The sequence below is a fragment of the Haliotis cracherodii genome, unplaced genomic scaffold (genome assembly GCF_022045235.1).
Source record: "Haliotis cracherodii isolate W230 unplaced genomic scaffold, xgHalCrac1.p SCAF_7, whole genome shotgun sequence".
Taxonomy (NCBI): Eukaryota; Metazoa; Mollusca; class Gastropoda; order Lepetellida; family Haliotidae; genus Haliotis; species Haliotis cracherodii.
The window spans coordinates 31,909,520-31,932,822 of record NW_027266330.1 but is presented as its reverse complement, the minus strand read 5'-3'; the positions used below and the strand labels follow the sequence as shown (position 1 = coordinate 31,932,822).

The following is a 23,303-nucleotide window of genomic DNA, read 5'->3' as shown; positions in this document are numbered from 1 at the left end:
TCAGCTTGATGTGGGAGGAAAGCCCGAAGTGATGCAGGTCTCAGACATTTACCACTTCCGTGAAACCCACGAGCACGGGTATGGTTCTGACAAAACCTAGAAACATAATCAGGGCAAACCGGGATTCGAACCCACAATCATAGGTTTTTGGCACAACTCTGCACAGTGAATCACGCTGCCTTAGACGACTGGGCCACCCGTGCCCCCCAAAATGACAGTGAATCAGCTTTGTGAGTGAGTAAGTTAGGTTCAACACTGCTTTGAACGGTCAGTGTTTCAGCTGTATCAAGGCGTGTCTGTTTGATGTGGAGGAAAGCCTGAAGTGATGCAGGTCTTTCATGTTCACCACATTGGTGAAACCCTCAACGTGTAAATTGTGTAAAAAACCCTATAAACTTAATCAGGGCAAACCCGGATTAGAAGCCATGCCATGGCAACATACAGTGAATTGCAGCACTTTCGATGACAATGCTGTGAACAGATTTTCCATCACATCATAGAGTGTCAGTCTAATTTGGGTGGCAAGCAATGCGTGTTAGGACCAGGCTTTTACCCAACACACAAATGTAGAGAATGGACGCAGAGTAATAATTATTGTACCTACAGGCATCAAGAGCAATTACGGGTGTCTGTTATTTTATCCATCAGTCATGACCACTGACCACATGATCATTTATTCATTCCAGGCCTTAAGTTATTATCTAAACGTAGAGTACACTAAACCATTTGATTACTTTACCGGACCCCCATATTGCCTGCAGGGACTCTTACAATTAGTTATTGCGGTCCCCTGCACCCCTACTTTTGTATGTCATGGTAAAACCCTATTAGGACGTTTATCAAGGATCATAATCAGGTCGTATTTGAGACTTGAACCCACCATCAGCTGATCTTAGTACAACTAAGTGAAGCACCTCTGCATAGGTACTGCAGCAAATAGTGTAAGATTTTGTTTACTTTTGTCTTCTACAGGTAGCTAGAGTGAGTGAGTGAGTGAGTGAGTGAGTGAGTGAGTGAGTGTGCGTGCGTGCGTGAGTGAGTGAGTGAGTGAGTGAGTGAGTGAGTGAGAGTGAGTGAGCAATATCACGGTGGAGGACACTAGAAATGGGCTTCACACAGTGTACCAATTTTAGGAATCGAACTTGGGCCTTCAGCAGGACAAGCTAATGCCTTAGCCACTAGGCTATCCTAGCAACCCCTAACAGCTATGGAGCAGACACCAGGCGACTTAATGGACTGGGTCAGTGACTTGGATGTCATCATACCCCGAAGGCGTAGTTCGTGTCTCTCAATACCAATCACATGATTGTCTGGTCCACATACAATTATTTTCAGGGTGCTGCTGGAACATTGCTTAGAGCGGCATGAAACAACAAACACCACCATGATAATGACACAAAGTGTACAAAATTCAGAGGGCCATTGGTTCCTTTACTTGTGCTTTGCTCCTGTAGTATTTGAAGCTAAGGAGTGCTGCTCCTGTAGTATTTGAAGCTAAGGACGCACTCAGTCTCAAACATTCAACATGAGGGATATGACAAGGTCTCCTTGACTTTCACGCTTATTCTCTATAACACCGCATTTCTGCATTAGAAACAAAGAAGACTAAAACCTTCAAATCCTCGTCTACATCAGACATGGGAAGGCAACAAAAACCAATGGCACTGAGTATGGAAACATGTGGTGCTGACAGTTGAGGGATGCGGAGGGAGGTGTGGGCGTGTTTCCAACTCTATGGCGCACATCCTCCCTGCTTGCCCATGTGACAACAGATCTCAAGCTACTTAGTGTAACATTACATCTGGAGGTCTAGACTGTAAGCATCTCTCAGTGACAGGCACAGCATTGAGGCACTCAGCCATACTCCGTCTCTTTCACAAACGCCACGACCCATAGTTCATGAAACATTCAATAACCAGACATTCTAACCCTTTTCTCAGCTCTAGCATCCCATTCTCACCCCCTTCCCAGCTCTAGCATCCCATTCTCACCACCTTCCCAGCTCTAGCATCCCATTCTCACCACCTTCTCAGCTCTAGCATCCCATTCTCACCCCCTTCCCAGCTCTAGCATCCCATTCTCACCTCTAGCATCCCATTCTCACCCCTTTCTCACCTCTAGCATCCCATTCTCACCCCCTTCCCACCTCTAGCATCCCATTCTCACCCCCTTCCCAGCTCTTGCATCTGTTTCTCATCACATGATTGAATCTCAGATTGACTCTGACCATATCTTTAGACTGTCAGCACCATACAGTGCTCATGGGTTTCTCCAAAGTGGTAAATGTCTTAAGGCCTGCATCACATCAGCTCTCCTCCCACGTTAAGAATAGAAAACTTCATATAACCGAAATACAAGCGTTGGTGTGATGCTGGCAACAATGCCGATGTACCATTATTGAGTATTCCTACCTAAGCATGCCATGTGTGACACAGAGTTGGAAACAATAAAGGCATCCTGAAAATGTCTTCGATGAACGAGATCTGCTTTTAATCAAGTAAAGTGGATAAAAGCCTTTCCTTCTGGCTCAAATTAAAGCCAACTTTGCCACACTTTATTGCTTCTCTTAATTCTGTTTGTGGAATTAAAATCTCATAAAAGTGTCTCCTACAGTGAAGAAGCTGTTCCAGATTAGAGGCAGACAGAACAGCGACACAGAGGAAACAAACAGTACAGAGGCAGTAGGAGATATCTGTTGTATACCATATCTGGTGACTTCTGACATTGAGCCATGACATATACCATATCTCAAGTACACAACTATAACAGAGATATACAACATTTGACCATATGCCAACATATACATCTGAACTTGAGTCTGACATATGCACTGTTCTAAATTAAGGAATGTCCTGGGTTCCTTGAGGTGTTCTCCTATGGTATCAGAATCTAGTGACCACCTAATCCTATAGCTATATGACGGCGATCTGTAATTAATCGAGTCTGGACCAGACAATCCAGTGATTGACATCATGAGCATCGATCCACACAAATGGGATACGATGACATGCATCAACCAAGTCAGTGAGCCTGATTCCTCGATCCCGTTAGTTGCCTCTTACGACAAGCATATTCGCCTTTCACGACAAGCACTACTTGATGGAGAAACTACAGTATCAGCCATAGTTATTACACTCGCACGTCATATGTAGTGGGGGCCTCATCATACAATCATCCAGTGTTCATAATTGTCACATTGATATTTGACTGAACAAAACGTATCCTGTACAGATGATTGAAACAAATGCACCGAGCACTAACAGTTGGCGAATGTGGCAAACGCTGATGACAAGAATCACGTTGGGCTCCCTCCCACATCGGGATGATATACCGAGATAAAAGTGAGATGCTGCTAAGGATTTTCAACACGGTGCTAAACCAAACTCACTCACTAACTCAGCAACTGGGTTGTGTCCTCGCATAGGTGTAAAGTCACCTTGGTAGGAGCAGATGTCAAATCTTACATGCTTCTTGACACAAATCAATAAGATTATAATCAATTAAAGATCGATCTGAGAACTAACACTGAGTAGACATAACTGGGCCATGGATCCTAATGATTAGAATTAAGGGCCATGACCCTGTTTGACAAAGCGATCATTGCGCTACAACAATCATATGCCTATGTTGAAGTATGGAAGTCATGATAGTTAAAGAATCACTGGAATGGCTGGTAACCCTACTGTACAGACCTATAGGGCCATGGTTGGTTCTACCCCTGATCTTTACGGGTCTATAGGGCCATGGAACCCATATAGCTCAATCAGTGTTCCCGTTTACAATCGAGGAATTACCATTATTTTACTGGCAAATTTAGGCTTGGACTGGTAATTAATGTGCCTGCCAGTCCCTGTTGACTAACAAAAAAAGCACCTTTTAAATCATTGATGTTGAACAAAACACAAGATATGTTCATACAAGTATATATTTCGAATGAAGTCAGCTCGTCTGTTACCATCAGGGTTTCCCATTGTCTATTTTTAGTGCAAGGAAAAAACATTTCACTTTGCTTCGATGTTAAATATATTTGTAATGACTTAGTCTCGAAATATTCAAAACAGAGAAAATTGTGACTGAACTTTGTGTGAATGATGTGTAGATCTGACTAAGTTACTTCAGAGATGACGTCATGCATTGAACATGGTGTTGAAAGAATCAAAACCAGGTCATTTTCATAACTTTTCTTTATTTGTTGAAAGTAGGGACTGACAAAAATTAGTGGGGACTGGTAATGTTTAGAGTTGCCAGTCCACTAGGACTGGAAGTTTCAGGAGCCAGCAGGAACACCGCCAAAATAATGAAAAATGCAGGGTGACCCTGTGTTATCTTCCAGGGGCTAATGGCCCTGGCATTCTGAAGCATAGACTAATATTTAGTCTCTGAAATCTTATATTACACAATATCCTTCTAGACTCTAAAAATAAAAAAGATTTCCCTTTGCTGATTTCAGAATAGAATATTTTGTGGAATAGAGCTAGCTTCAGCTGGCTAGACTTGCTTTTGTATGCGTTTCTAGATTATTATTTTTTCAGAAAATAAATATATTCCACGGTCATGGTGCAGGACTATCTAAAACACTGCTGAGGTGAGTTTGGACAGTGGCTGAAGCCAACGGCTGCTCTGCTGACTGACGAGGAGGCTGCTCAGGACTCTCCCATTATACAGCAACGGGGCCAAGTGGGATGTAAGATGACACTACACCCTTGTGCCAATATTAGTGCGGTCACTGTGTCTACTTGATCCCTCAGTTCATATAAAGCAGGCTGACACTGAGGGACAATTGCCACCGCATAGATCACATAGGTCACAGCCTGCCAGGGAGGCCAACATGTCCACTGCCCCCACAACAACCAGTCACAGTAAACTGCCAGGCAAAAGGAAGAATATACACTAGAATTTGACCCAAAAATTACAAAAGGTAACTAGGCAGATCTGTGGTGAGACACTCACTGAAATTATTATTTTTTTTTTTAATGTCACACTCAGATATATTCCAGCAATATGTCGGCGTTCTGTCTGGACCAGACAATCCAGTGATTGACATCATGAGCAATGATCGATGCAAATGGGATACAATGACATGCATCAACCAAGTCAGCGAGCCAGACCACCCGATCTCGTTAGTCACCTATTACGACAAGCATAGTTGCCTTTTACAATAAGCATGGGTTGCTGAAGACCAATTCTACCCTGGATCTTCATGGGTCATGTAATATCGCCTAGGATACCCTATCAAATACATCAGCATCGAATAACCATTTCTTGTTGTTTTATTTTAAGCCACCATCAAACATGTGTGTATACTTTCTATTGCAGACAGTTTAAAATATGACAGTAATCAAAGGTTCATGAGAACCACCAAAGTGACCAAACAATTGGAAGCCACACACAAATGTTCTGAAAGCAAATGAACCTACCTCTATTCTTAAACTATTTCAAAAGTGTAGGCGAGGTGAAACTGGCTTTAACGTCGCATCCAAGATTATTGCACTTATATAGCGACGTGCATGCACGTGTGTTTGTGGCTGCTTGTACTAGTCTGGACTGATGCCGATTTATAGTGCTAGCTCACTGAGATACCATGCCGCAGTTTAACATGAATACCCCACTCAGACACAGTATACTAACTCCGAGCCGACCAGTCCTTGTTTTAGCCCCTTAATCCCGAGCGCCAGACAGGGTAACAACAAGTACCATCTTTTAACGTCTTTCGGTAAGACGCGGCCGGGGATCGAACCCCGGACCTTCCGCTCTCCGGGCGGACACTCTACCACAAGACCACAGAGGCGGTCCAAAAAGTGTAGACTAGCATCTAGAAATGAACATATTGTATAGAAAAAAAGTTTTATCTTTATAAAAAATATAACAAAAAGGAGCCCAGTGACTCTCTTCATTTTCAGATACTGCAGGAATCTAGACTTGACAAATATCCAAGACTTGCATGGGCTATATATTTGTATCAGGGTCTGTACATGCTGTAAGACAGACTACCTGCAGTGGAGTGAAGGTGGTTACATTGCCACGGGGCCATGCAAAGAACATGCTTCACTATTTATTTCTGGTGTTGTATGTCACATGGAAAATAGATAGAAGGTAACTGTAAGTGTCTACAGAGTAGGCCCTGAGTTGTCTCAGTGCGAGTAGCCTTAGCCTTGCTCCAAGTCTGTAGGGAAGGAACATTCCTTATTTAATCATTGTATCATGATAATTAGCAAGTTAGATTGGCCAATAGACTAACATCTAGTCTCTGAAACGAACATATTTTACAGAAAACACAATTGTTAAATTATAGTTATAAAATATAATAAAAAGGAGCCCAGAGACATTATTTCCTGATACTACAGTAATCTAGACTTGCTAAACATTATAGACTTGCATGGGCTGTATTGGATATATTTGTTTCAGGGTCTGTATGACAGACTAATTGGCCAATATCACATAGAGACGACAATCTTTAAGAGGAACAATGTATGATTGTTTTCTTCTAGATATTAGGATATAGCTTATAATTTCGTATCAAATACTTCATTCCTTGGAGACTTCCGTAAGTCTAGATTAGCCCATGGGGTGGATTCCATTTAATCAAGGACGGTGGATGTGGTAATGACCCAGGCTACCACGGGCCAGACACTCAACTGTTCCCGTATCAATACCTGCTGGGCTAGAACCTAGCACCAGACCACACCAACCCCAGATTCAAATACCACAGACCTCAAGCAATCCGGACCGTCTTCATTTCGAACACTGCCATTTATCATCTACATGAAAAAAATTGTAAATAAAAAATCTACCCCTATGGGGAATTCCGGGTCAGAATATATCCCTAGCAACCTGACTAGATCCCTAGCAACCTATCAGCATTCACATTTAATGGTAATTACCAGTTTATTACCAGTAAAATTAGGAATGGACTTGTAATTCATGTGGCTGCCAGCCCCTGTGGACCGGCAAATAAAGCACCTTATAAATCATTGTTGTTGACAAAAACATTGACGATTAATCAATACAGTATATATTTCGAACAAAATCAGCTTGTCTGTTATCTTCAGGGTTTCCTGGTGTCTATTTTTAGATCAGGAAATACTGTTTCGCTTTGCTTCGAGGATAAACATTTATTTGTAGTCTTGAACCAAAGTGAAATACTGAAAAAAAGGGAGAACATTGTGATTGAACTTTGTGTGAATGACGTGTACATTTAAGTTACTTCAGAGATGAAGTCATTGAATTTGTCCGCCATGAACTTACACTGCATTAAACATGATGTTGAAAGAATTTAAACCAGGCAATTTTCCTTTGTTTATTTATTTGTTCAAAGTTAGGACTGACAAAAATTTGGAGGAACTGTTATTTTGTATAGTTGCTAGTTCATTGGGATTGGCAGTTTAAAAAGTCAGCGGGAACACCACCTATGCTTGTCTTACGAAGCGACTAAATGGATTGAATGGTTAGGACTGGTGGCTTGCTTGACAGTGTGTCATCCTCTCCCGGGCATTGGATGGTAATCACAAAATCAATCAACAGTTTGTCTGGTGCAGACTTAATCATTTACAGCCGCAGTCATAAGCCGGTAATATCGCAGTCAAAAGTACAGTGTCAAAGAGGAAATAAACACAAGATGTTTAATATTTTGGCAGTGTTTGAAATCAGGATGAGTCAAGGGTCCTGGTGACAATCCTGAGGTCTCCCTTAAAGGAGTCGACTGCCACAGACAGCAGACACCTCAAGGACCATGGAAAGGCAAAGGTGTCTCCTTCATTTCGGGGGGCCCAAGATTCAACAAGTATTTGTCACAGAGTGACGAAATATCCCCCGCCTGTACACCATAGTACTAAATATGAAGACAATCCAGCGATTAGTTCTTGAGATATTGTGGCAACACCGTTTTCCAACTCCAAAAACAGATTTGCCTGCTGTGACCTTGAAAATGGGGTCAAGGTCACCAAATCTGACAGGTGTATGCGGTGTCTGTATATACACCATAGTTCCAAATATGAAGACAATCCAGCGATTAGTTCTTGAGATATCGCGGCAACACTGTTTTCTAACTCCAAAAGCAGATTTGCCTGCTGTGACCTTGAAAATGGGATCAAGGTGACCAAAACCGACTGGTGTCTGCGGAGTCTGTATATACACCATAGTTCCAAATATGAAGACAATCCAGTGTTTAGTTCTTGAGATATCGCGGCAACACCGTTTTCCAACTCTAAAAGCAGATTTGTCTGCTGTGACCTTGAAAATGGGATCAAGGTCACCAAAACCGACTGGTGTCTGCGGAGTCTGTATATACACCATAGTTCAAAATATGAAGACATTCCAGAGATTAGTTCTTGAGATATTGCGGCAACACCGTTTTCCAACTCCAAAAGCAGATATGCCTGCTGTGACCTTGAAAATGGGGTCAAGGTCACTAAAACCAACTGGTGTCTGCGGAGTCTGTATATACACCATAGTTCCAAATATGAAGACAATCCAGAGATTAGTTCTTGAGATATTGCGGCAACACCGTTTTCCAACTCCAAAAGCAGATATGCCTGCTGTGACCTTGAAAATGGGGTCAAGGTCACCAAAACCGACTGGTGTCTGCGGAGTCTGTATATACACCATAGTTCCAAATATGAAGACATTCCAGAGATTAGTTCTTGAGATATTGCGGCAACACCGTTTTCCAACTCCAAAAGCAGATATGCCTGCTGTGACCTTGAAAATGGGGTCAAGGTCACCAAAACCGACTGGTGTCTGCGGAGTCTGTATATACACCATAGTTCCAAATATGAAGACAATCCAGTGTTTAGTTCTTGAGATATCGCGGCAACAAACAGGTGGGACGTACGGACGGACGGACGTACGGACGGTCGTGAATACTATATCCCCCGATAAATACAGCCAAGGATCCAGGGAACCCTTCCACCCCCTACTACACACACACTACCCCCCCCCCCCCCTCAATGTTTTCATTCCTAGTGAGTGAGTGAGTGAATAATCATGGATTATTTTCAGAGCTCATCTGGGATTTGATGCCACTAACATAGGGTCCTGGCATCCAAAGGGACCCAACTCTGCACAGCAAATTGTGGTGCATAAGACAACAGGGCAAACTTCTTCAAAGTTTAAAATGATTTTTTTAGGGTTGAGAAAATGCTCCCGCTTTAAAGATTCAATCTAGGCGAGGCTGGCCAGTTTCCTCAAGCTGAACAACTAGGAGTCTCTGCACATCTCATTACTTATCAAGCCATTTCAACATTGGATCAAATTTCCTTCCCTTGTTGCCTTTCCTTCCTTGTCAATTTCCTACTTTTATACATATCCCTCAGTGTAAACACAACACAATCACTCTCAGGAAACCTCCAGCTCGTTTCCACAGGAATGTAACCTTTGTAGCAGTGCTAACAGATTTCATTCTATAAACAACCACATGTATTGGTAGTTGCATGTCCCAGCTTTGTACTGGCCCTGGTTCAGTGCTTTGACCAGACTTGCTTCAAGGCTCTACTGGCTCCCTGACTTTCTATACCGCCCTGCTTTAAGACAAGGAGTCCTTAGACTAGACTTGCTTCAAGGCTGCACTGGCTCCCTGACTCTCTATACCGCCCTGCTTTAAGACAAGGAGTCCTTAGACTAGACTTGCTTCAAGGCTGTACTGGCACCCTGACTCTCTATACTGCCCTGGTTTAAGACAAGTGGTTCTTAGACTAGACTTGCTTCAAGGCTGCACTGGCTCCCTGACTCTCTATACTGCCCTGCTTTAAGACAAGGAGTCCTTAGACTAGACTTGCTTCAAGGCTGTTCTGGCGTCCTGACTCTCCACATTGCCCTGGTTTAACACAAGTAGTCCTTTTACCAGTCAAGGCCTGTACATTTCCATTTAGACCTGTACATTTCGATCAAGTCTTGCGCATTTCCTCCAAGTATTGAGACTTGTGCACTTCTTTAGAGACTTGTGCAAGTCTATAAATTGCCTTCGAGCCCTGGCTGGTGCGGCATGGGAAGCAATAGGCTGCAGTAATGGGTATCTTGTTCCATTACAGGTCAATATGCTTCCCTTTATTGCCAGATCCCAGACAGACAAGGACGTTATTGATGGTCTTCACCCAACATGTCCACGAGATGCCTCCGTTATATTAAGGCCATCTAAGTACACATCATCCAACACAGCAGCAATTTAATCCCTCATTTCTTTACAGTATGATACGTTCAGTTAGCTGCCAGTTCCTGGTGAGATAAGAGATACTAATGGCTTTCATACAATATGCCCCAGAAGATAATATTCAGTGAGAACCTGTTAGATCCTGTCACACTGAAGGGACACAACTCTCCACAGAGAAATGAATATCATTTGTTCTCTAGAGGTATGTTCCACAAGTTGTGTATGATCATGGGTATGAGTTGGGTTAAACACAACGTGTCAGTCCTATCATGTCAGTTTTAATGTAGGATTATTTTTTTGTTTAGTTTAACGCCGCACTCAGCAATATTCCAGCTATATGACAGCGGTCTGTAAATAATCGAGTCTGGACCAGACATACCAGTGATTGACATCATGAGCATCGATCCACGCAATAGGGATACGATGACATGCATCAACCAAGTCAGTGAGACTGACCACCCGATCCTGTAAGTCGCCTCTTACAAGAAGCACAGTCGTCTTTTACGGCAAACATGGGTTGCTGAAGACCTATTCTACCCCGGATCTTAGGAAGAAACCCCTTACAGGCTAGGTTTTCATGTTTACCACCTTGGTGAAAAACAACAAGCATGTGTCTGTTGCTAACAAACCAAGGGTCAAATAATGGAACTCAAACCCCTGACCATAAGATCCTGGCACAACCAAGGCCCCAGACTCTGTACAGTCAAAACCTCAAACCTGACTTGGCCAACTATCAATAAGTATATTGATCAGCCTACATGGTTCTGTACCAGATCCTAGTAAAGGAAAGGGTTGCAACACTTGCATTTGAACAGATTCTAGTACCTGGACAAGTGCAGTATATAAATGTGTAACATACAAAGAGTCTGCACAGTAGAACCACAAACCACTGGACCAACTGTGCCCCAGTTGAGTACATGGATGAGTCCACCTGGTTCTATTTCAGGAACTCAAGGCATGCTCCATCCCGGTGGGTCCCTGCACTGTATTGAGGGTTGAGAACCACGAACCACTGGACCAACTGTCCCCCAGTTGAGTACAAGGATCAGTGAGTGAGTGAGTTGGGTTTAACGCCGCTTTTAACATTATAACAGTTATGTCACGGTGTGTCAGCTTAATGTGAGAGGAAAGCCCAAAGTGATGCAGGTCTCTGACGTTTACCACTTTGGTGAAACCCACAAGCACGGGTATGGTGCTGACAAACCTAGAAACATAATCGGGGCGAACCGGGATTCAAACCCACAATCATAGGTTTCTGGTATGCCCAAGGGACGCAACTCTGCACAGTGAATCGCAGCGCCTTAGACGACTGGGCCACCCGTGTCCCCACATGGATGAGTCCACCTGGTTCTATTTCAGGAACTCAAGGCATGCTCCAGCCTGGTGGGTCCTTGCACTGTATTGAGGGATAAGATCTATTAACAATGAAGTGTGGTAACAAGCCTGGCATATTTAAGTTCAAGTGAAGATTAAATATCACAAAACACCCTGGAACATGTACTAACATCTGTTTAACACAAGCAGACTGGCTTGGCAAGAGCTTTCTCTGGACAATAATCAGATAATCAGTTGCACTGGACTCCATCTTATTAACACAATTTGGGTAACTATTCCCCAAGCACTTTCTGCCGAGCAAGATGCAGAACAACCTTATACGAGACATCTAAAATGTTCCTGTCCTGATGAGAACTCCATTGGAATATCATTTAATGATCTCATAGAGGTCAATCTATTAAACATTAATATATCATACAATATGTACATAATATCAAAACAAGGGTAAACTTCAGGAAAATGAAATATGTTTCGTGCTAAGCTGGGGCATATATTGTTCGGATCAATTAGAACATAATCTCCACGTGTGAGCTTACTGAAGATACTGGTACAAATTGCCATATCATTATCCCATGCTTATACTGATGGAATCACAAGGAGTGCTGATTCATATCCGTCATCTTTATTTCACACACCAAAGACCACATCACATCGCTGTGATACAAGGTAACCTTTGAGCCTGTGTTCTGATACAAATAACAGTAACATATCATATTCCAACTTGCAAAAGTATGTCGTGACTTATTTAAAAAATCTTCTGATGAAGCTTATTTTGCCCAAATTTGACATGACCCACGCTGGGTGCCAATGTCATAACCATAAAGTTCAAAGTCCCTTGATCGGAGTCAAATCACAGACCTTCCAGTTCGAGGTCAGACACCATGTCCACATGATCAAAGAGTGAGTGAGTGAGTGAGTTGGGTTTAACGCAGCTTTTAACAGTATTCCAGTTATATCACGGCGTGTCAGCTTAATGTGGGAGGAAAGCCCGAAGTGATGCAGGTCACAGACGTTTACCACTTCGGTGAAACCCACGAGCACGGGTATGGTGCTGACAAACCTAGAAACATAATCGGGGCAAACCGGGATTCGAACCATCAGTCATAGGTTTCTGGCATGTCCAAGGGACGCAACGCTGCACAGCGAATCGCAGCGCCTTAGACGACTGGGCAACCCGTGCCCCCCATGACCAAAGAGGTTAACCCCGTCAACAAGATGACAACGTAAGGATGTAGTCTGAGGGATGACTCCACACCCTATTACATTAACAAGAAGTTGTCCAAAACAAATGTGAAAGTACATCCTCAAGGTAAATCTGGAAAAGCACCATGTCTAGCCAGGAAGGAATGTCCTGACACCAGCAGGAACTACAACAGTCTACTTGACAAACTTAGGAAACAGGAAGTCTCCAAGAACAATTAAGGAAACCGACCACATGCTCGAATCTTAAAACAGGATATATATTCTATATTTATTACATGGCTCTGCTCCCTCATTGAAACATTAAGATCACCTAATGGTGCCTTCTAGTGGTTCAGTAATTGAAGCCCATGTGGCAATAGTCAATACAACATTTCATCTAAACTACATGCTGGATTGTGTGTGATGTAAAGGTGAGAGGTAGAGGAGGGTGTGGCATGTAACACATGTGCCCCGGGGTCATGTACTGGCCATCATCTGGACACCACCAGCATCTCTCTGTGGGGATCAGGGTGGTCGGGTAGCCTTGTGGTTAAAGCGTTTGCTTGACACGCTCAAGACCCAAGTTCAATTCCTGACATGGGTACAATGTGTGAAGCCCATTACTGGAATTCCCCGCCGTGATATTGCTGGAATATTGCAATGGTGTTCTGTCATATTCTTTTAAGAGTTCATTAGATGTGCAAATGGATCTCAGAAGTACTATATTCACTGTAATAAGAGTCCACGATGCACAGAAAACTTGACATGGGAGCAGCTTATTAAAACTATACACAACAAATTGTTGTGGGATATAGAACAGTGTGAGTGAGTGAGTGAGTTGGGTTTATCGCCGCTTTTAATAGTATTCCAGTTATATCATGGCGTATCAGCTTAATGTGGGAGGAAAGCCCGAAGTCATGCAGGTCTCAGACGTTTACCACTTCGGTGAAACCCACGAGCACGGGTATGGTGCTGACAAACCTAGAAACATAATCGGGGCGAACCGGGATTCAAACCCACAATCATAGGTTTCTGGCGTGCCCAAGGGACACAACTCTGCACAGCTGCACAGCAAATCGCGGCGCCTCAGACGATGGATATAGAACAGGAAAGAAAAATCTTACTTCAAGCATTGATGAAACAAAACTGTTTTTGCATATAGTTACTCGACAAATATACACCTTCTACACCATGCACACTGCTGTGTTTCCTGTGAAAAGATCTGTAATATTCTCAAGAGCATACAGACTGTCCCATGAGCTTAGAATGGGATGCTTATAAACATTATATGGAAAATTCTCAATAAATTTGCTTCCATCTACTACAAACCAAATAAAAGGTGACTATGCTTGTCGTAAGACGGAACGAACAGGATAGACTGGTCAACTCGCTGACTTGGTTGATGTCATTGTATCCGAATCACATGGATCGATACTCATGACATCAACCACTGGATTGTCTGGTCTAGACTTGATTATTTCCAAACCACTGTCATATAGGTGGAATATTGCTAAGTGCGGCTTTAAACAAAGAAACAAAGAAACCAAACAATTAAAGGTATAACAATGTATCAGCAACATAAGTCCAGTGCCGGTGTGAACTTCCCTGTTGTCAAACCTTGGCCTCGATATTAAACTGAAGGCATACAGTTTATGGTTATATTTCACTATGAATAGTACAAGTGAACATGTTTTAGGCCTCTTGTAGCAATATTCCAGCAACATCACAGTAAGGATCACCAGAAACAGGCTTCACTGTATCCATGTGGGGAACAGAACTCTTCGGTGTGACGAGTCAACCACTTACTGTGTGAAGTACATACACCCTTAGTGAAGCAGGTCATAGATGATTACCACTGAGTTCCACCCACAAGTACTGGAATGGTGCTGACAAACCCAGAATCTGTGTGAGTTTGGGATTCGAACCCACAACCAGAGGATTCTACTTTTGATATTTACATGAACTTTCTATCGCTTCCCCTAAAATAAAGAAATTGAAATGACGTGTAAAACTAAAGCAAATGACAAGAAGGTTCAACTTTCAAACAGGTGCTATAACTAATTGGGCAAACATTCGTGTTAGGGGGAAACTGACAAATCTGATCTCTTGCCAGTGAAGTTTTTGACAACAATGCTACACGTCTGCTCCTACCAAACACACAGAGGCAGACGCTACACACCTCGGATAGCTGTCGGATCAAGAGAGTTCCGGCAAGGCACAACACAGGTGCTTTGTCTTGTCTGGCAGTGGATGGGGGATGATGATGAGGGCAGAGATAGGGGGCGCTGGCTAATGACCAACTGAGTGGTCTGGGGGTGAAGCGTACAATAAGTCTCACCGACTACATGGGTGATCTGCACTGCAACACAGCAGCCATCAATCAATGATCAGATGCTGAGACTCCTCAGATGGCCACAATGGTAGGGTTAACTAGGGCTGGGATGACTTCAAGATTAGGGTTTAACAATCGCAGTACTGATGTATATCCACTGCTGCATCACAGCAATACACGAGGGTAGACTCCATGATTTGAATCTAATTAGTCATTGCCTCAGAGCTCACCTCAACTGAGAACACAAAGTATCCGAAATAAAGTATTGTAGGTTAAATAAAAGGATTATCATGGAATTGTTCTGGGTGAACAATACCTTCCAAATGACGTGCTGGTGTTCTTGGGGAATTAGTCAGCAAAGAGCCAGAGTCACAGGAGACTAATCACAATTTTATTTACAAGAACAATTAACAATTTACAATTTATACTTAGATAATAACTGAGGGTGCCACAGAGAGTCGGTACACACTCTGGGCTGTGGGAGAGAGGTCTGCTTGGTAAGAGAGTCAAACCCCTTCTCTCTAGAACTTGGCTACAGTATGTATTTAATGAAAGTTTGAACAATAGAAAGGAATGTGATTGGTTGATACACGATTGGGTGTGTCCTAAGCTAAATGGATGGCTAGACAGAGGGGAATACTAAATCCTGTTAATCCTGTTGGACTGGCACTAATCTTGTTGACATATTTACTGGATGCTTTGAAAGAGATTGGGGTGTCACTATAGATGAGCTTGTGTGGGAGCTAATCCTTAATGCCCTATAGACGAGCTTGTATGGGGGCTAATCCTTAATGCACTATAGACGAGCTTGTATGGGGGCTAATCCTTAATGAGTCTTAATTGAAGTAATGTTATTCTAATATACCCCGGTAGGTGACGACAGATATACTTAAATAAATATCCTTTGTCTGGGAGATGGGATCTTGATACCTTAGGCTAGCAACCATCTAAAAAGCTATAACTGAAACTACTGATATTTTATATATGCATTTTACCTGATGATAATTATTACTTGCTAAACTATAATTAAATGAAATGGTGTATAAATATTACACCATGATAACTCATAAAAGCACTTGATGTAGATCTAATTATTATAAGATAACTTAGTATAAATGTTGTACCATGATAGGATTATAAAAAGGAACACTTAAGTGTCAATTTAAGAACTGAAGAGGAGAGGAGTATAGGCTAATAGAACTGAGACAGGGATCAGTACACATGGTAAAGGCTGATAGAACTAAAATGGGGATGAGTATAGGCTGATAGAACTGCGACAGGGATGAGTATAGGCTGATAGAACTTATAAAGATGGGGATGAGTATAGGCTGCTAGAACTAAGATGGGGATGAGTATAGGCTGCTAGAACTAAGATGGGGATGAGTATAGGCTGATAGAACTGTGACAGGGATGAGTATAGGCTGCTAGAACTGAGATGGGGATGAGTATAGGCTGATAGAAGTGAGATGGGGGGTGAGTAGAGGCTGCTAGAACTAAAATGGGGATGAGTTTAGGCTGATAGAACTGAGATGGGGATGAGTATAGGCTGATAGAACTAAGATGGGGATGAGTATAGGCTGATAGAACTTATAAAGATGGGGATTATAGGCTGCTAGAACTAAGATGGGGGTGAGTATAGGCTGCTAGAACTAAGATGGGGATGAGTATAGGCTGCTAGAACTAAGATGGGGATGAGTATAGGCTGATAGAACTGAGATGGGGATGAGTATAGGCTGATAGAACTAAGATGGGGATGAGTATAGGCTGATAGAACTTATAAAGATGGGGATTATAGGCTGCTAGAACTAAGATGGGGGTGAGTATAGGCTGCTAGAACTAAGATGGGGATGAGTATAGGCTGCTAGAACTAAGATGGGGATGAGTATAGGCTGATAGAACTGAGATGGGGATGAGTATAGGCTGATAAAAGTGAGATGGGGGGTGAGTAGAGGCTGCTAGAACTAAAATGGGGATGAGTATAGGCTGATAGAACTGAGATGGGGATGAGTATAAGCTGATAGAACTGAGATGGGGATGAGTATAGGCTGCTAGAACTAAGATGTGGATGAGTATAGGCTGCTAGAACTAAATAGGGCTGAGTATAGGCTGATAGAACTGAGATGTGGATGAGTATAGGCTGCTAGAACTAAAATGGGGATGAGTATAGGCTGATAGAACTAAGATGGGATGAGTATAGGCTGATAGAACTGAGATGGGGATGAGTATAGGCTGATAGAACTGAGATGGGGATGAGTATAGGCTGATAGGACTGAGATGGATGAGTATAGGCTGCTAGAACTGAGATGGGGATGAGTATAGGCTGCTAGAACTAAGATGGGGGTGAGTATAGGCTGATAGAACTTATAAAGATGGGGATGAATATAGACTGATAGAACCAAGATGGGGATGAGTATAGGCTGATAGAACTTATAAAGATGGGGGTGAGTATAGGCTGCTAGAACTAAGATGGGGATGAGTATAGGCTGATAGAACTTATAAAGATGGGGGTGAGTATAGGCTGATAGAACTGAGATGGGAATGAGTATAGACTGATAGAACTTATAAAGATGGGGATGAATATAGACTGATGGAACCAAGATGGGGATGAATGTAGGCTGATAGAACTAAGATGGGGATGAAATCTTCGTCATTACCCTTAAGATAAAAGTTGAATATTTAAGGGGTCCCTAGACTCAAATACCACAGGAGAAGATCACAAGCACCTCAACACTGTAAACCATAGAACTAAATTATTGTTTAAAAACCAGCACAGAACCATCACAGAACCCAATATCTCGTTTTGGGATATGTGAAACCAGCAGGCATCATGTGAGACAGCAAGACACAGCGAGACACAGCGAGACACAGAAAGACACAGCGAGACACATCAAGACACAGCGAGACACAGCGAGACACAGTGTGGAGTGTCTTCCCCTACAGAGAACAACTCACAACTGACCAACCACTTGAGTCACCTTGCCTCTGGGGGCAAATTACATTTGCAACCATGAAAACCTGGTGCAAATGGTTAAAACCACTTGTTCCGCAACTTAAATACTATTACAAATATTTATGAATTTTCACAGTTGTAGAAATCTTCAATTATCCATGATTGATTCAACTCCCAAAAGATGCATTTTGCAAATTAAACATGTTAAACAGTGCGTTGAGATGGCATAAAACGTAAAGCTTTGAGCAGACAAATGACTCATTCAGGGCTTCAGCAATACCCTATTTGAAGTATTAAGTGCACACACAGCTACCATTAGAGGGGATGCCTATTAAAACATTTAAAGAATACCTCTTCCACCTGAATAACTAATGTAAGCTTGATTACACAACAGAAATCATGGATACAACAGACAATATCTGGTACCTTCATTAATGTCTATAAGGGACTCTTGAAATTTTGTTTCTAAACTGAAGGCTTGTTCTGTTTGTTTAACGCCACACGCAGCATGATTCTAGCTTTATGATGGCCTGTGAAACCAATGACTGACATCTTGAGTGTAAGAAGTACAACTGACACTATTCAGCCTGAAAGATATGAGCGATGTCATTTGATTATGACATCACAATGGTCTGCAAAGATGGAATTCAGACTTTTGAAGAAAATATTTCATGCCTGCCTGTATTATTATTATTATCATTATTATTACTCACCGGCACCTCCACATCATCGTGAGGGAAGTTGAGCATGTCCCGTTGTGGATCATTGTGGAGTAAGACCTTGTGCTGCACAACGTAAGTCTCATAGTCGATCGGCTCCACAAGCTTGGGTCGGGCCTGGAAGGAAAGTAGCAATATCAAACTTTTTCAAACAATTTCAAACTAATAACTTTATGAGTGTGCTCCTCAGTGAGTTAGTGTGGGGGTGGTTGCATGAGCGTGGCCCTGCTGGGTGAGTGAGTGGGGTTGAGAGTGAGTGGGGTTGAGAGTGAGTAAGATAGTGAGATAGTGAGTGAGTGGGGTTGAGAGTGAGTGAGTGAGTGAGTGAGTGAGATAGTGAGTGAGTGAGTGAGTGAGATAGTAAGATAGTGAGTAAGAGAGTGAGTGAGTGAGATAGTGAGTGAGTGTGTGAGTGAGTGAGTGAGTGAGTGAGTGAGTGAGTGAGTGAGATAGTAAGATAGTGAGATAGTGAGTGAGTGAGTGGGGTTGAGAGTGAGTGAGTGAGTGAGTAAGATAGTGAGATAGTGAGTGAGTGGGGTTGAGAGTGAGTGAGTGAGTGAGATAGTGAGTGAGTGAGTGAGATAGTGAGTGAGTGAGTGAGATAGTAAGATAGTGAGATAGTGAGTGAGTGAGTGGGGTTGAGAGTGAGTGAGTGAGTGAGTAAGATAGTGAGATAAAGAGTGAGTGGGGTTGAGAGTGAGTGAGTGAGATAGTAAGATAGTGAGTGAGAGAGTGAGTGAGTGAGTGAGTGAGATAGTGAGTGAGTGAGTGAGTGAGTGAGTGAGTGAGTGAGTATTTAAAGTGAGTGAGTATTTAAAATGAGTGAGTGAGCAACACTTTCATCATCAATGTCATGGCAGGGAATACAAGGAATGAGTCACTGAACCCACAAGCCCTGGTTTTCAGTGTTAGCAGTCAATACTTCAAGATTCTTGTACCGACCAACACATTTGTGTCACAGACTCAGATCCTCATCCTGATGAAAAATCAAAATGTCGGCCATGACACACCACCACCCAGTCAGGATTCAGAGGATAAAGCATGATGGAAAATCAGCAGGGAAATTTAACGTCAGGGATGTACTTTGATCTATCTATACATGAGTCCTGGGGACTCTCAGGAATACTTTGTTGCCATGGAAACATGAGCCCCAGGTTTACCACAGTGACCTACTTGATGAGTGAGTGAATGGGGGAGTGAGTTTGGTTTTACGCCGCTTTTAGCAATATTCCACCAATTTCACAGCAGGGGACACCAGAATTTGGCTTCACACATTTTACCCATGGGGGGAATCGAACCCGGGTCTTCAGTGTGACAAGCCAAGGCTTTAACCACTAGGCTACCTGACCACGCCGCCCTACTTGAGGACTACACATGTTACATGTAACAACATTGTAACTTCAATAATGTCAGAACACTTTGTGCATTCCCTGCACAAATTACAAAACTAAGGTGGCTAATCCCACCCCCTACCACTGCAAATAGGACACAATAATTGGTGTGGATGGATACCATTTCATATTCTCTGTTGGTAATTTTCATGAAAGATATTTTGATCTAACCTGATTATACTAATTTGTGATTTAAATGTAAGGAGTAATTAAAGTGTGCCGGCCACACTGAAACTTCTGGAAAGTCAGGCTATATGGCAATTTGGGAAGCCCAATCTAAATAACTGGTAATTTTGTTTTCTGGTGAGAGATAACAGCAGAGCATGATAATCACTTTCATGTATTAATAACAAGCTCCATTTATTTCCATTTATAAAACCAAATCCATGCAGAGGTTTGGGAGATATCTCGCAAACAAACAGGTCAAATGATAACCCTGACCCTGAAAGGTCAAGGTCACCTTGTTAGCTTGATCCTGCAAACAGGACTGAGATACCTTGGCAGCAAGTACAAGAAGTTATGGAGATAACTCTCTAACAGTATGAGACCGCCTCAGTGTGGTCTGGTAGTAGCCCGCCCGGAGAGCAGAGGTCCAGGTTTCAATTCCTGGTTGTGTCACACCCAAAGACTTGACAACAGTATAACGATCTACATCGAAACGTCCCTTTACAGTATTAAAGAAGTTGTTATCCATAAATTGTGTCTACTGGGATTCGAACCCACAAACATAGGTTTCTGGCGTGCCCAAGGCACGCAACTCTGCACAGCGAATCACAGCGCCTTAGACAACTGGGCCACCTGTGCCCCCGTCTGGTCCAGACTCGATTGTTTACTGATAGCCGTCATATAACTGGAGTGTGGAGTTAAACAACAAACAAACAAATCAAACTATGTCTCAAACCATAGACCTATATATATATAAGTCTATGGTTTGAGACATATATATAATGCTTGCTGTAAAAGGTGACTTTGTGTGTCGTTAAAGGCGACAATCAGGATTGGGTGGTCAGGCTCGCTGAGTTGGTTGATGCATGTCATCGATCCCAATTGCGCAGAACGATGCTCATGATTTAAATCACTGGATTGTCTGGACCAGACTCGATTACTTACAGACCACCGTCATACAGCTGGAATATTGCTGAGTGAGGTGTTAAACAACAAACCAAACCAAACACATCCATATAAGTTAATCCTCAATCCATACAAAGACATATTGAGACTAAGACTGGTGGTCAGTCCAGGTCCAGACTTCAGTGTTCACTGGGTAATCAGTAGATGCCCAATATCGCCTGATATCATGCGATACAATATGTATCACGATACAGACTAACGACACCACTCAGGTATCAAGATACACCAACAAATAGTAAGAAATGATGAAATCACTTAAATTTAAATTTAACTATAAAACCTCTGGATTCATAGGTTTACTTATTATTATCTCAAAAACAAAAACTTGTTAACCAAAAACACAAGAACAAAACAGATTTAAAGGCAGGAATGGTTATTTAATACAAGGTTCCTTCTTGCTACCTTTCATAACAGTTAAATAGTGAGTGAGTGAGTTTAGTTTTATGCAACTTTTAGCAATGTTCCAGCAATATCATAGCAGGGGACGCCAGAAAATGGACGTCACACATTGTACCCATGTGGGTAATCAAATCCGAGCTTTTGTTGTGACTGGCGATCGCTTTGACCACAAGGGTACCTCACTGCCCCCCCGTAACAGTTACATAAGACTACGGGTAATGTCATGATGTTACCATGACAATATCAGGACAACACACGACATGTCATGACATCCTGATGGTAACCACTTCATGTTGGTGGTGCATGAATGATTACACAAGTTCTGTGGAGGTACATTCGTCGTCATATTTAAATGTCAAACAGCTGCACATTACACAATCACTCCGTAATCACTGCTAAAGGAAAAAGTATGGTATGCAATAATCTACATCAATGAGAACGTGCCTATCTTGAAAATAAATCAGTAAGTAATACGATGTAACACAACTTGATAATGATAGTGTAAACAGAAAGCATTACCATGGCCGCTTGCACATGTCTCAGTGAAACTACATGCGACATTGACTTGCCCCTGGCTAGTCTGGCTTGTGTTGATGACGTATTACTTCCTAGTTAATGTACATTATGATTCATGCAGGTAAATACAAACTTCACACCTCAAACTGTTTCTTCAGAGCCAATGAAGTCGGAGGTAGATATGCCTGGGTATCAAGTTTCAAATTAGATTTAGCAATAATGGGAACAAGGTCCAAGGTCATATATTGATGCCTTCATTGGCTTGGGATTTTGATGAACAGTTTAATGTCTATTTTTTTTAAGATTTGTGAAATGATTTTGTCTGAGTCTTCCCCTCAAACCCATTACTTGTTTGTTTGTTTGTTTGTTATTTAATGCTGCACTCCAGCCATATGACGGAGGCCTGTAAGTAATCAAGTCTGGACCATGATCGATATCATGAGCAAAGATTCCACTCCATCAGGGTACGATGACACACAATCAACCAAATCACCAAGGCTGACCTATCTTATTCTGTCCATCAAGATTACTATTAATTATTTTTCAAAAGTACATTAATACAAACATAATGAATGTATGTTACTATTTGTGTCTTTCTTCATGTAAGTTATTACTTTAATGACAACATAAAGGGGAAAAAATGCAAAAACAGGCCAAATTGAATTTCTACATGGAGGTATGTGAATTGAATTGCCGTGTGGGCAAGAGGCCACCCTAACTGATCCATTAAGTCACTTCTTACAACCAGCAATTCCCCATTTTTTTACAAATAATTGTGACGGAGACGGTCTCTTTCACTTGTAGCATCTGTGGAATGAGTGAGTGAAAGCTGATAATGCATCAGACATGGCATTATTCCTGCCATATCAAGGTGGCGTGACATTAACATTATTAAAGGAACTGGGCCAGTAAAACCAAGGGTTGATAGCATGAACATTGTTCTGGACATTATGACATGACACTGACCAAAACTTGTCAGTGGTCCAAATGACCAGCACCAAAAAGAATCGAATTGTCCTCTTGGATCTCTACTAGACACAATGGTGCTTAGAGTAACTAATAATAATAATAATAAGTGCATTTATAATGTGCCAGATTCCATTCACCATTATTACCCCGGTCAATGGATCAGTGAGCACTCGATTTTCATTCTCAGCTCCTTGGGGAGTATACAACCCAAGCTGCCTGTGAGGCGCTAGAAGGT

General features: G+C 42.2%; 1 protein-coding gene across 1 annotated transcript in view; it reads right to left on the bottom strand.

The window, feature by feature from the left end:
• The window catches only part of LOC139447246 (dedicator of cytokinesis protein 9-like), a 188,645-nt gene that overhangs the window by 125,244 nt on the left and 40,098 nt on the right, over window positions 1-23,303 (bottom strand). Inside the window, exon 2 of the mRNA XM_071228512.1 lies at window positions 18,657-18,779. Within this exon, the coding sequence (XP_071084613.1) occupies window positions 18,657-18,779 (123 nt within the window). The remainder of the gene's footprint in view (window positions 1-18,656; window positions 18,780-23,303) is intronic.